Source organism: Bombina bombina, chromosome 5, assembly GCF_027579735.1.
Source record: "Bombina bombina isolate aBomBom1 chromosome 5, aBomBom1.pri, whole genome shotgun sequence".
Taxonomy (NCBI): domain Eukaryota; kingdom Metazoa; phylum Chordata; class Amphibia; order Anura; family Bombinatoridae; genus Bombina; species Bombina bombina.
Genome location: NC_069503.1, coordinates 688,046,282 through 688,060,852, shown reverse-complemented (window position 1 = coordinate 688,060,852; position 14,571 = coordinate 688,046,282). Strand labels below are relative to the sequence as shown.

General features: G+C 38.0%; 1 protein-coding gene across 1 annotated transcript in view; it reads right to left on the bottom strand.

Annotated features, from left to right (window-relative positions):
- The window catches only part of EXOC2 (exocyst complex component 2), a 914,329-nt gene that overhangs the window by 265,365 nt on the left and 634,393 nt on the right, over window positions 1-14,571 (bottom strand). Inside the window, 1 exon segment of the mRNA XM_053714663.1 lies at window positions 9,244-9,369. Coding sequence (XP_053570638.1) covers window positions 9,244-9,369 — 126 coding nt within the window.

Sequence of the window (14,571 nt, the reverse complement as noted above, 5' to 3'; positions counted from 1 at the left end):
CTTTTTTGGGGACCACAAACAGGTTTGAGTAAAACCCTTGTCCTTGTTCCGACCGCGGAACCGGATGGATCACTCCCATTAATAATAGATCTTGTACACAGCGTAGAAACGCGTCTTTCTTTATTTGGTTTGTTGACAACCTTGACAGATGAAATCTCCCTCTTGGGGGAGATAATTTGAAGTCTAGAAGGTATCCCTGAGATATGATCTCTAGCGCCCAGGGATCCTGGACATCTCTTGCCCAAGCCTGGGCGAAGAGAGAGAGTCTGCCCCCCACTAGATCCGGTCCCGGATCGGGGGCCCTCGGTTCATGCTGTCTTAGGGGCAGCAGCAGGTTTTCTGGCCTGCTTGCCCTTATTCCAGGACTGGTTAGGTTTCCAGCCTTGTCTGTAACGAGCAACAGCTCCTTCCTGTTTTGGTGCAGTGGAAGTTGATGCTGCACCTGCTTTGAAATTCCGAAAGGGACGAAAATTAGACTGTCTAGCCTTAGCTTTGGCTTTGTCTTGAGGTAGAGCGTGGCCCTTACCTCCTGTAATGTCAGCGATAATTTCTTTCAAACCGGGCCCAAATAAAGTTTGCCCCTTGAAAGGTATATTAAGTAATTTGGACTTAGAAGTTACATCAGCCGACCAGGATTTTAGCCACAGCGCCCTACGTGCCTGAATGGCGAATCCTGAATTCTTAGCCGTAAGTTTGGTTAAATGTACTACGGCCTCCGAAATGAATGAATTAGCTAGTTTAAGGACTCTAAGCCTGTCCGTAATGTCGTCCAGCGTAGCGGAACTAAGGTTCTCTTCCAGAGACTCAATCCAAAATGCTGCCGCAGCCGTAATCGGCGCGATGCATGCAAGGGGTTGCAATATAAAACCTTGTTGAACAAACATTTTCTTAAGGTAACCCTCTAATTTTTTATCCATAGGATCTGAAAAAGCACAGCTATCCTCCACCGGGATAGTGGTGCGCTTAGCTAAAGTAGAGACTGCTCCCTCCACCTTAGGGACCGTTTGCCATAAGTCCCGTGTGGTGGCGTCTATTGGAAACATCTTTCTAAATATTGGAGGGGGTGAGAACGGCACACCGGGTCTATCCCACTCCTTAGTAACAATTTCAGTTAATCTCTTAGGTATAGGAAAAACGTCAGTACTCGCCGGTACCGCAAAGTATTTATCCAACCTACACATTTTCTCTGGTATTGCAACAGTGTTACAATCGTTAAGAGCCGCTAAGACCTCCCCTAGTAATACACGGAGGTTTTCCAATTTAAATTTAAAATTTGAAATATCTGAATCCAATCTGCTTGGATCAGAACCGTCACCTACAGAATGAAGCTCTCCGTCCTCATGCTCTGCAAGCTGTGACGCAGTATCAGACATGGCCCTAGAATTATCAGCGCACTCTGTTCTCACCCCAGAGTGATCACGCTTGCCTCTTAGTTCTGGTAACTTAGCCAAAACTTCAGTCATAACAGTAGCCATATCTTGTAATGTTATCTGTAATGGCTGCCCAGATGTACTAGGCGCCATAATATCACGCACCTCCCGGGCGGGAGACGCAGGTACTGACACGTGAGGCGAGTTAGACGGCATAACTCTCCCCTCGCTGTTTGGTGAAATTTGTTCAATTTGTACAGATTGGCTTTTATTTAAAGTAGCATCAATACAGTTAGTACATAAATTTCTATTGGGCTCCACCTTGGCATTGGAACAAATGACACAGGTATCTTCCTCTGAATCAGACATGTTTAACACACTAGCAATAAACATGCAACTTGGTTACAATGTTATTTAACAAAAACGTACTGTGCCTCAAAGAAGCACTAAACGATTAAATGACAGTTGAAATAATGAACTGAAAAACAGTTATAGCATCACTCTTTAAAAACAACACAACTTGTTAGCAAAGGTTTGTTCCCATTAGTAAAGTAACACTAATTAAATTTTAAACATAAAAATCACAGAGCAACGTTTTAAAACACAGTCACTACATAAGTCTCACAGCTCTGCTGAGAGAATCTACCTCCCTTCAAAGAAGTTTGAAGACCCCTGAGTTCTGTTAGAGATGAACCGGATCATGCAGAAAATACAAGAGTAACTGACTGGAAATTTTTGATGCGTAGCAAAGAGCGCCAAAAACGGCCCCTCCCCCTCACACACAGCAGTGAGAGAGAAACGAAACTGTCATAATCAAAACAAGCAAACTGCCAAGTGGAAAAATAATGCCCAAATATTTATTCACTCAGTACCTCAGAAATGCAAACGATTCTACATTCCAGCAAAAACGTTTAACATGAATTAAATACCTATTAAAAGGTTTAATGTACTTTTACAGAGTAATTCCGGTGAAATACCATCCCCAGAATACTGAAGTGTAGAGTATACATACATGTCATTATAACGGTATGGCAGGATTTTCTCATCAATTCCATTCAGAAAATAAAAACTGCTACATACCTCAATGCAGATTCAACTGCCCGCTGTCCCCTGATCTGAAGCTTTTACCTCCCTCAGATGGCCGAGAAACAGCAATATGATCTTAACTACTCCGGTTAAAATCATAAGAAAAACTCTGGTAGATTCTTCTTCAAACTCTGCCAGAGAAGTAATAACACGCTCCGGTGCTATTGTAAAATAACAAACTTTTGATTGAAGTTATAAAAACTAAGTATAATCACCATAGTCCTCTCACACCTCCTATCTAGTCTTTGGGTGCAAGAGAATGACTGGAGGTGACGTAGAGGGGAGGAGCTATATAGCAACTCTGCTGGGTGAATCCTCTTGCACTTCCTGTAGGGGAGCAGATAATATCCCAGAAGTAATGATGACCCGTGGACTGATCACACATAACAGAAGAAATATGATACTTACCAACAGACACTAATCTACTAGTAAAGTCTATAGCCAAACCAGTACTGAAACATATCAGTTTATGGAGTAGGAGTATATTGTAGATCCATAAGAGAAGGCAAAAGGCAAGTCCTTGTGACCACTATGGAAGGTTTTTGACAAAATTTCCCAAGAGGTGAAAAAAAGAGAGCCTTAAACCATACCCCAAATACAACCCTCTGACATATACTGTACTCTGAGGGGAAAATGGGTCTCAACATAGACTGAAAGCCCTTATCTCTGAAGAATCAAATGCACATCTTCATTCTTTGCCCATCTCCAGTGGAGGCAAAGACAATACTGAGGTACCTGTGAGGTGGGCTGGGTTTTATAGCTCTTGGGGTTTAGGAATCTTTGCTTCCTCCTAGTGGTAGGGAAAAGTAATTTCCAATAGTAATGGATTGTGGACTTTTACCACCTGTATGAAAGAACACAAAATGTATGCTTACCTGATAAATTTCTTTCCGGACATGGAGAGTCCACAACGTCATTCCAATTACTAGTGGGATATTTAACTCCTGGCCACCAGGAGGAGGCAAAGAGCAACCCAGCAAAGCTGTTAAGTGTATTTTCCCTTACCCTAATACCCAGTCATTCAGCCGAAGGAAAATGGAAAAAGAAGAAATAGAGGTGCCTGAGGTTTACTCAAAAAAAGTGCTGAATTATAATTAAAAAGAGGGCAGGGTCATGTCCGGAAAGAAAGAAATTTATCAGGTAAGCATAAATTTTGTTTTCTTTCCTATGACATGGAGAGTCCACAACGTCATTCTAATTACTAGTGGGAACCAATACCCAAGGCTAGAGTATATGAAATGAACAGGGAGGAATAAAAAGGCAAAAGGACCTAAACAGTAAGGCACCACCGCTTAAAAAGAATCTTTGTCCCAAAAGAGGCCTCAGCCGAGGGAAAAGTATCAAATTTGTAGAATTTAGAAAAAGTATGCAAAGAAGCCACCTTGCAAATCTGTTGCACAGAAGCTTCATTTTTGAAAGCCCAAGAAGAGGAGTCAGCTCTAGAGGAATGAGCCGTAATTCTCTCAGGAGGCTGCTGTCATACTTCTTAACCAGAGGGAAAGAGTAGTAGAAGTGGCCTTCTGACCCTTACACTTTCCAGAGAAAACAACAAACAGGTCAGAAGATTGCCGAAAATCTTTAGTAGCTTGTAGGTAAAACTTTAGAGCATGCTCAACATCCAAGTTATGCAAAAGACGTTCATTATGAGAAGAAGGATTAAAACAAAAAGAAGGAACAACAATTTCCTGATGTTTCGATCCGACACTACCTTAGGGAGAAATTCCAACTTAGTACGAAGGACCGCCTTATCTACATGAAAAATAAGGTACGGGGAATCACACTGCAGAGCCGAAAGCTCAGAAACTCTGCGAGCGGAAGAAATAGCAAGGAGAAACAAAACCTTCCAAGATAACAACTTTATATCAACAACATGCACTGCCTCAAACGGAGCCTGCTGCAAAACTTTAAGAAGTAGGTTAAGGCTCCAGGGAGGAGCAACAGGTTTAAACACAGGCCTGATTCTGACCAGAGCCTGAACAAAGGCTAGAACATCTGGCAAATCTGCCAGACGTTCGTGCAAAAGAATAGACAGAGCAGAAATCTGACCCTTCAGAGAACTGACTCACAAACCTTTTCCAGGCCATCCTGAAGAAAGGATAAAATACGGGGAATCCTCACCTGGCTCCAGGAGAAACCTTTAGATTTGCACCAACAAAGATATTTACGCCATACCTTATAGTAAATCTTGAGAGTAACAGGTTTGCAAGCCTGAAGCATAGTATCAATGACCGCTTCAGAAAAACCACGTCTAGACAGAACTAGGCATTCCCATCTGCAAGCAATCAGTTTCAGAGAATCTAGATTTGGAGGGAGGAATGGACCCTGAATTAGCTCATTCCTCAGAGGTCACCTCCAAGGAGGAAGGCATGACATCCTGACCAGATCCACGAACCAGGTACTGCAAGGCCATGCAGGAGCTATTAGAATTACCAATCCTCTCTCCTGTTCGATACAAGCAATGACTCGTGGAAGGAGAGCAAATGGAGGAAATTCGTTAGCCAGAGAGAAGATCCAAGGAACCGCTAGCGCATCTATCAAAGCAGCCTGAGGATTTCTTGACCTTGAACCATACTTTGGAAGCTTGGCGTTTTGACGAGACGCCATCAGATCCAACTCTGGGACCCCCCACCTGAGGGTTATCTGAGAGAAATCTTCCGGATGGAGAGCCCACTCTCCGGGATGAAAAGTCTGTCTGCTCAGAAAATTCGCCTCCCAGTTGTCCACTCCTGGAATGTGGATGGCAGATAGAAGACAATTGTGAGCTTCTGCCCACTGCAGAATACGAGCCACCTTCTTCATTGCCAAGGAACTCTGAGTTCCTCCCTGGTGATTGATATAAACCACTGAGGTAATGTTGTCCGACTGGAACCTGATAAACTGGAATAAAGCTAATTGAGGCCAAGCTACTAAGGCATTGAAGAGTGCTCTCAACTGCATGATGTTTATGCGGAGAGAAGACTCCTCCTGAGTCCATCGGCCTTGAGAGACTCCCAAATTTCTCCCCAGTCTAATAGACTGACGTCCGTAGTCACAATCACCCAGGAAGGTCTCATTCAGCAAGTGCCTCGAGCCAGGTTTTCCTGAGAAATCCATCACAAGAGAAAGTCTCTTGTTAGAGGATCCAGATTTATCCCCTGCAATAGATCTGAATGATCTCCATTCCATTGACTAAGCATGCAAAGTTGCAGAGGTCGCAGATGGAACTGAGCAAAAGGAATGATGTCTATAGAAGCAACCATCAGACCGATCACCTCCATGCATTGAGCCACGGAAGGATGAATAGCAGACTGGAGAGAAAGGCAAGAAGCCAGAAGTTTGGATTTTCTGACGTCCATCAGAAAAATCTCCATGGACAGGGGATCTATGATTGTCCCTAGGAAACACACTCTTGTAGTAGGAACTAGAGAACTATTTTCCAGATTCACCTTCCACCCATGGGAACGTAGAAAAGACTACAAAATCTCTGAATGAGATTTTGCTAGTTGAAAAGATGACGCCTGAACTAAGATGTCGTCTAGATAAGGCGCCACTGCAATTCCTTGAGATCTGATCACTGCCAAAATAGCCCCCAGAACATTTGTGAATATTCTGGGAGCCGTGGCAAGACCAAACGGAAGTGCAACAAACTAGAAATGCTTGTCCTGAAAAGCAAACCTGAGAAACAGGTGATGATCCCTGTGAATAGTAACATGTAGATACGCATCCTTCAGGTCTATGGTCGTCATGAACTGAACTTCCTGAACCAACGGAAGAATGGAACGACGGAACCCTGAGAAATTTGTTGAGGGACTTTAAATCTAGTAGTTCCCTCCTTTGTGGGAACCACAAATAGATTTGAATAGAATCATAGACCTTGTTCCTTTAGAGGAACTGGAACAATAACTCACAGGGAGGATAGGTCCTTTACACAATTTAAGAAGGCCTCCCTCTTTACCTGGTTTGTGGAAAGTCTTGACAGGAGAAATCTGCCCCATGGAGGGCAAGATTTGAACCCTATTTTGCTACCCTGGGATACTATGTCCACAGCCCATGGATCTGGGACATCGCGTACCCAAGCCTGCTGAAAAAGAGAAAGTCTGCCCCCCACTTGAACCAAGTATGGATCGGGCGCGGACCCTTCATGCTGATTTAGAATCAGTGGAAGGCTTCTTGTTTTTCTTCCCCCATTCCAAGGCTGACTGGACTTTCAAGAGGTCCTGGATTGCTCTGGTTTGGAAGAGGAGGAAGACTTCTGTCCTTTAAAGTTGTGAAAGGAACGAAAATTACAATTCTGATGACCTTTAGGTCTATTTTTCTTGTCCTGAGCTTGGAAAGATCCCTTTCCACCGGTAATTTCAGAAATGATTTCTGCCAGACCAGAGCTAAAGAGAGTTTTACCCTTATAAGGTAAAGCCAAAAGCTTGGCCTTTGAAGATACATCAGCCGACCAAGATTTTAGCCACAAAGCTCTGTGAGCTAGAACAGTGAAGCTAGATATCTTAGTTTAAAGTCTAATTACCTGCACGTTGGCATCACAGATAAAAGGTATTGGCCAGTTTAAGAGCTTTGATCCTATCTTGGATCTCCTCTACTGTAGTCTCTTCTGATATCAGATCAGATAGGGCATCATACCAATAGGATGCTGCACCCACAACCATGGCAATACTTGCCGCAGGTTGCCACAGTAATCCTTGATGGACGTACATCTTTTTTAAGTAAGCCTCCAGCTTCTAATCCATTGGATCCTTAAAAGAACAATTATCCTCTATAGGAATGGTAATTCTTTTAGTGAGAGTAGATAGCTCCCTCTACCTTAGGTACAGTACGCCATGAGTCCCGAATGGAATCAGCAACAGGGAACATATTTTAAAAACAGAGGAAGGGGAAAAAAGAGCCCCTGGATTATCCCACTCCTAAACTATAATATCAGACATCTTGTCTGGAACAGGAAAAACATCATCAGAAGAAGGAGAATCATAAACCCGGTAAAGTTTAGAAGACTTCTTAGGGTTGACAGCAACCAAAGGTTCAGAGTCATCTAAAGTAGCTAGGACCTCCTTCAGAAGTAAACAGAGAGTTTAAATCTGAAATTAACTTCTTCAGATTCACAAGATTTTTCTCACATAGTATAATAGTCTGAGATTTCACCTTCAGAAGCTACTGAAGTATCTTCTTCATCAGACATCTGAGAAAGGTTAACCAGCACAGTTTTAGAGTCAGAAACCATGCTAGTAGACAAATGTTTAGATTTTGTCTTGCATTTACCCTGAGAAGGAAAAACAGACACTGCAGACGTTATCTGAGCGGCAAAATCCCCTGGTAAATAAACACCCCCAGGAGGTTGTGAGGAAACAGAAGGCACAGTGTTAGACACAACTAAGGCTTGGGACGTTTGAGGAGAAAGCTGAGGCATGTTACGCAAAGCATCATCCTGAGAGACACTTGGCTCAGAAGGGAGTAACTTGTTTTTAAATTTCAAAGCCTTTGCTAAGCAAGTGGAACAGAATTTTGCATAGGAAGGACAATTTGGGCTTCTAAACAAAGCAAGCAATTATCCATATTAATAGATTGTTCCTGTTCAGAACCCATAGCTATAGAATCAGGTCCCACAAAATATAATGCTTTAGGACAGTATAATCTTAAAAGATAAGTTTAAGAGAGAGTAACTTGTCTTTATCCCAAAATATTTTTTACACCAGGAGAAATAAAATAACTGTTCCCCAAGAAAAAAAGAAACCTCAGAACCTGAGGCTCCTACCGTGACCGTATAGAAGCACACTGACTCCACCAAGAACCGGATGGATATTCCACTATTAAGAGGAGAGTCAAAGTCCTTCTCCTCTTAGGTGAACTCTGATGCAAAGAAAAGCAGCGGCAGAGTCGACACTGACAGACTAAGCTCCACTCCGTAAAACTGGAAATGCGGACGTCATGTGATCGGCTTAAAAAGAAGTGCACAACATAAGAAAAGCGTGTGACAAAGAAAACAGCTGCTAAACAGAAATAAAGTACTTCAACTATTTCTCTTGATATAGCCCAAGTTACCAATAAAGGAAAAGTAATAATCCCTTTTCCTGCATCTATCTCAGCCAAGTGAACTAGCCAGCCCATAGGAGAGCATTTACTCCTTAAGTGTCTTAATAGTATGCTTTAAAATGTTCTATTTTTTATTTTAAACACATAATAGTGCCAATGCTGTACTTCAGTACCTAGAATGCAAAGGGAACTTACCTGGATCCAGCTGCTGGGCAGAAAACAGCTACTAAGGTGTGACCGATAATCCTTTCTGTCAGGGACCTGTAGTAAAAGAAAGAACATGTAACCAACCCTGGCTTCCTACAAAGGGGTAGCAAAAGTGTTAGAAGTAAAGCAAAGACATCCTTACCGCCTTCTAACTGCTAAAAGCCACCACTACTCTTACTAAAGAGTTTGACGTGGACACAGCTAGACCCCAATCCTTGCTTGCAGGGAAAATAATTAAATATCTTCAGACACTGTCTTTGCACATCCTTCATTGACAGAGGCAAAGAGAATGACTGGGGATTATGGGTAAGGGAAGTTACACTTAACAGCTTTGCTGGGGTACTCTTTGCCTCCTCTTGCTGGCCACTAGTAATTGGAATGATGTTGTGGACTCTCCATGTCATAGGAAAGAATAAAACATTTCACTGACCACTAATTCGGAAAACATACAGAGGTTATACATATTTTTTTCTCCTATTTGTTCTATGTATGAAATACGAAATAAATGGACTAAATCACATTCCCTCACCTCCCACTTATTTTTGATCATTCTGGAAACACTTACAGTCATTGCGTCCAGACTGGAAACTACTTCCTCTCTGTAGTGATGTGGTTTGGCTGAGCCGGCCAATTGGAGATGGGCGACCATCACTATCCATGTCAAGCAAAGGGCTCTGAAGGACTGAGTTTCCTAGACAATTGAAAAAAGTATCCACACATTTAGAACATAACTGAAGTAACCTAGTACGTACACTGACAGCATATGTCTTATTACAAAAGAAAATGTCAAAAATGTGTTTACATTCTGCTACCTGCATACTAGTTCTCAATAATAATAATCATATAATAATGCATACATGTTTACCAAATCCTTTCAATTTTGTATCCTTTTCAAACAATATTACTGTAACTGTTAACATTAACAGGAAATTCCTATAAATCAAGGAGCATTAGTAGGAAATACCTATCATCCAATGAGCAATAGGCCCCCATTTATAAAGCTGCTTATGGGTGAATTTGGTTAAGAAACAGCGGTTGTACAGCCACTGCGTCTTAATGTGTCCTCATCTTCAGAGGTTGCAAACATCAGACAGCCCAGACTTGTTTATCCAGAACGACTGATATGCCATGGTCACATGAAGAGTCCCGGGATGCACGCACAATTGCATGTGCAATCCTAAATATCCGGCAGTGAATGCTGCTCTGGAGGCCCCAAATGCATGCGGGCAGGTTCTCTATATGAGAACCTTGTCCACATAGAAATTAATAAATGGAGGCAATAGTATGAAGTATAAAATTGATACTGTTGTATTAGTTTAAATTGAAATAGCTTTAACAATTTTTTCAGACACCAAGAAATAAACATATATGATTGTTCCTGTTTCACATGGGTAATAAAAAATGTGCTCCCAACTTAGGCACTGCTTAAATAATGTGGTCAGATCCACCCAGACTTACAAAATCATTCACTGTGTATTTGTTTTTATTCTTTATTTTATTACAAAGCAGTATTGCTATTAAAAAATGGTGTTATAATGTATATGTTTAAAAAAAAGTTCAAAGCACTACATATGGCATTTGTTTTAGCAGAAAACTTTTGCTCAGGTTCAAAAGTTTGTTATTTGTAATTTTGGTCACTCTATATGAGGTCAACAAATAAAATATTCATATAAGTATAGCTATTGTAAAATGTTATCTACATGACAAAGTTAACACAAATTACAAAAGATATACCTTTGCTTCCTGAATAATTTAAACTCAAGAAGCTAAATATACTGCACTTTACTCACAAACAATCCATTTGTCACACCAAGACAAAAGATAGCTCTTCACTCAAATAAAAAGCATCATGAGGTTATACTAGTTCCGGAAGAAAGGTTAACTAGAACTAATTTCTTAATTGGTTGTCTAGTGATTTGTGCAAGTTCAACATGGCAGCAGGGAGCTGAGACAACACTTATTCCCCCCTAGGACTCATCAAGCATCTGGATTGAATTAGTATGCAGAGAAATGTGTACTTCTCTCCCATAACCAAGAGATGGTGCTAGTACATAAGGTTTAGCACAACATTAGCTGATTCAGTTTCAAGAGACGACTTCATTCCTTATTACAAACCATCATTTATTTAAATAATTTAACATTTTATCTGGTCAAGTAAAATGATTCAGCATTATTACATTAAGAATGCAACATTACTATGTTGATTGAAGCATTCCCAGTATGTTATATGCAAAATATTACATTTTTATAAACAGTAGTAAAGTGGAAGACATTACAGGTTCCGGGTCTGCTAAATCAGTGCTAGCATAATTTTTACATTGATACAATAATTATGGTGAGCATAAAATTTTTAGTAAAAACAAACTAACAAAAAAGGCAGATTAAAACCAGTGTAATGTGTTTCAATAAATAAAAATGTCTTATAGCAAATCCCTGGCTATTAATAATGTCTAACAACAAAAGATTGGCTATTTTTACAAAGATAGATTTCCTTCACACAAAAACATGCACTAATATAAAAAAAAATAAAAAAAAATGTTATGTTCAGAATAACTTTTTTTCTTCTATCCGACCTACTAGCCCTAGCATAATTACTAGTAAGCTGCTGTAATAAATTACTTGTATAAGGAACAATATTGTGCTTACAAGTTTCTGCATAAGCTTATAAGTGCCTAAAATTGTGACAGATGTGAAAGTGGGTGAAGATGTACACGTTCTTCATGAAAATATCTCATACTGGGCTTTCTCACAACCCGCAACAGTAAGAGGGAATTCTGATCCTTAGCCTCAGGACTTTCTGAAGCCCGTCAGACTTCCTTACCACCCTTAAACACCTTTGAACATTTTTTCCTGTGCACAGCGGGTCCTTGTCCTGCGCTGCAGACCGACCACCCACTGTTGCTTGTTGACCAAACATGCTTTACTTCGAGCTATGTGGATACAACTAGGGTATAAGAATCTTTCTTTTTTTTTTTTTTTTAACAGAAAGAGAATAATTTGCGCACACACACATTTCACTCTTCCAAGATGAGAAAGCAGGGCAGGATAACAAAGTCATCAAAAATTATACTTATGTAAGCAGGCAAAAATGTTATTTAATTTCCCCTAGGGTCCAAAAGCTCTGTCACTGTCAGGATATGCAAAAAAGCCCTAAACTGGAAAAAAGGAAAACATTAGATCTGATTGTACTAACAAACTGATATATTTTACTTTCTTGAGGAATAAAAAAAATCACAAAACAAAAAAATAGACTTTAAGCTATTTTCAAGTAATACAATAAACAATATACTAGATACGTTCAGTGTATTTAATGTTTTTTTTTTAAATCATAGTTAAATTCAATGAAATATGAATAACTAGAGAAAAAATGGAATGCCCACTTTCAGTGTTTTTTTATTTTTAGAAAAAAAAAAATTTAGCCAAACATATGCTTTGTTTTAAAAACAACTAACAGTATATTTTAATAGTATTTACAAAGACCATAATACAAAAAGTATTATTAATGTTTTAAAGAAATTCTATTGTTTTCTCTCTTAAAGTTCAACATTTTTCATGTAAAAATAAACAAGTATACTGACAAAATGCTTGGGATAAAATCAAATGTTTTTTATTTCAACAATAGGCATCCCTTATGACTTTGTTGATTAGTGTTTATTAAACAAAATTAGACATTTAAAACAAAAACATATACATTGTTTTCCTTTTATCTTTTTTAGCATTTATTTATGCAATAAAATAAGATGTTTGTGTCTCTTTAAACGTGACAATTGGAAAAAAAAAATCATCATAAAACATACTAGAGATTATAAATTGCCATGGTTTTAGATTTGTATTTTTAACTGTCAGCAAAAATAAAAAAAAATATTTTGTTTTATTGAAATTACAATGATCTATTTTTCTTCTTTGTACTACCACCAAATAAAAATGTTTTTAATTATTAATAAAGTACATTACAAATGACTGATATAGTGAAAATGTGGATACTGTTTGCAATATATACTAAAACTATATTGTTTAAATATAAGTTAAATGGGTACCTTTGTGCAAACTAGATGTTAAACCAATCCCTGTTTTTTTTTCTTTTTTTCTTTAAATAAAGATAAGTTTGAACTATAGCAAACAACAATAATTTATACAAAGGCAAAATAATAGCTTACAGTAAAGCATATTACACAAATGTACACTCTGTTTTACCAGGTATTCTATGCTACAGCTCAATCACTTTTTAACATCTTATTTAATTTTGAATATTATATATTCAATATTATTTAATTTTAAATATATAAAAATGATACAAATATATAATTTATGCTAAAATAATTTACTGCAATAATACAATTATGTAAACTGAAAGTAAACAATTATTAATAGACTGAAAAAATGCATAAAGGAACATAAAACCCAATATTTTGCTTTCATAATTCAGATAGAACATATAATTTTAAACAGCTTTGCAATATACTTCTACTATCAATTTTTCTTTGTTTTCTTGTTGTCCATTGTTGAAAAGCAAAGAAAAATTGGTATTTTTTTTTTTTAAATTGTATTCTCTATCTTAATCATGAAAGAAAAACATTTGGGTTTCATGTCCCTTTAAAAGTAGAGAATATATAGAAAAATACAACCTATATGTTCAATCACCCCTTTTAAAATGGTTTATTAAACGGACACTCATCAACAAATTAAACCATGATTCAGATAGAGCATTTATTTTAACACAACTCTGCAATTTACTTCCATTAACAAAATGTGAACAGTCTTTTTATAGTTGCACTTTTTGAGTCACAAGCTCCAACTGAGCATGTGCAAGAATTCACAGAATATATGTATATGCATTTGTGATTGGCTGATAGCTGTCACATGATGCAGTGAGAGTGGAAATAGACATAACTTTAAAATTTGTTAGAAGAAAATCTACTTCTCATTTGAAGTTCAGACTAAGTGCTATTGCATTGTCTTTTTTTATCATGCATTAGTTGTTTATGCAAATCTACTGTATTTACTGGTCCTTTAATAAAATAAACAAGAATATACACAATAATACAATATCATTCAAATCAAGGAAACTGGAGAGAAGTGCTCTGAAAATTAATATAATTTTTATAGTAAATTCCAGAGCTAATTTCCATTTCTCTAAAAAAAAAAAATTTCGAATAGAAAAATATCACCTTGTTTCAGGCTCACAATACTTAATGTAACCCCATGTTTAAAAGATAATAAAATTGTCTATTAAACTGAGTAAATTTGACAGTTACTAAATGATTGGACATGTGCCTTTAAAAGCACTTAATATCAATTATACGCATTGACATGTGTTACAAAGAACTAGGCAAGAAGTGAGTCAGCTGCAACCATCAGTCATCAGTGTCTAAATTATGCACCACTGTCCTGAAATCGGAGGCAATTTAAAGAAATAATATCTACTTTCCCACAAGCACTGTCATTTTGGTAGCTTAGAAAATGCACAAGGTAACAAAAAAAAAAAAAAAGAACAAAAGTGGAGGAAGCTTTAAACAAAACAGCTATAAATGTAACTTAAGCACAACCGTTTTAATATATTTAAATAATAAAATAAGGGAAATTAATTTTAAGGTGTTTCCTTTTTTTTTTTTTTTTAAATATTTACCTCATTACTCCTACTTACAAAATCAAAATACTAAACCTTACCACATTTTAAACTGAAACTATTTTCAGAAATATTACAAATATTATTGATAGTTGAAATATAAAATAACTGTGCAACACAGAAGGTTTTAACAAATACAATGCAAGAATCTGGAAAATGCAAATGGGTATGCTGAGAATTTATTACATTTACATGCCCAATAGGAAGTTAGGAAGACTAGATTGGATTTCTGATTCAAATCAGCTGCCAAGATCTGCTTCTAAATCA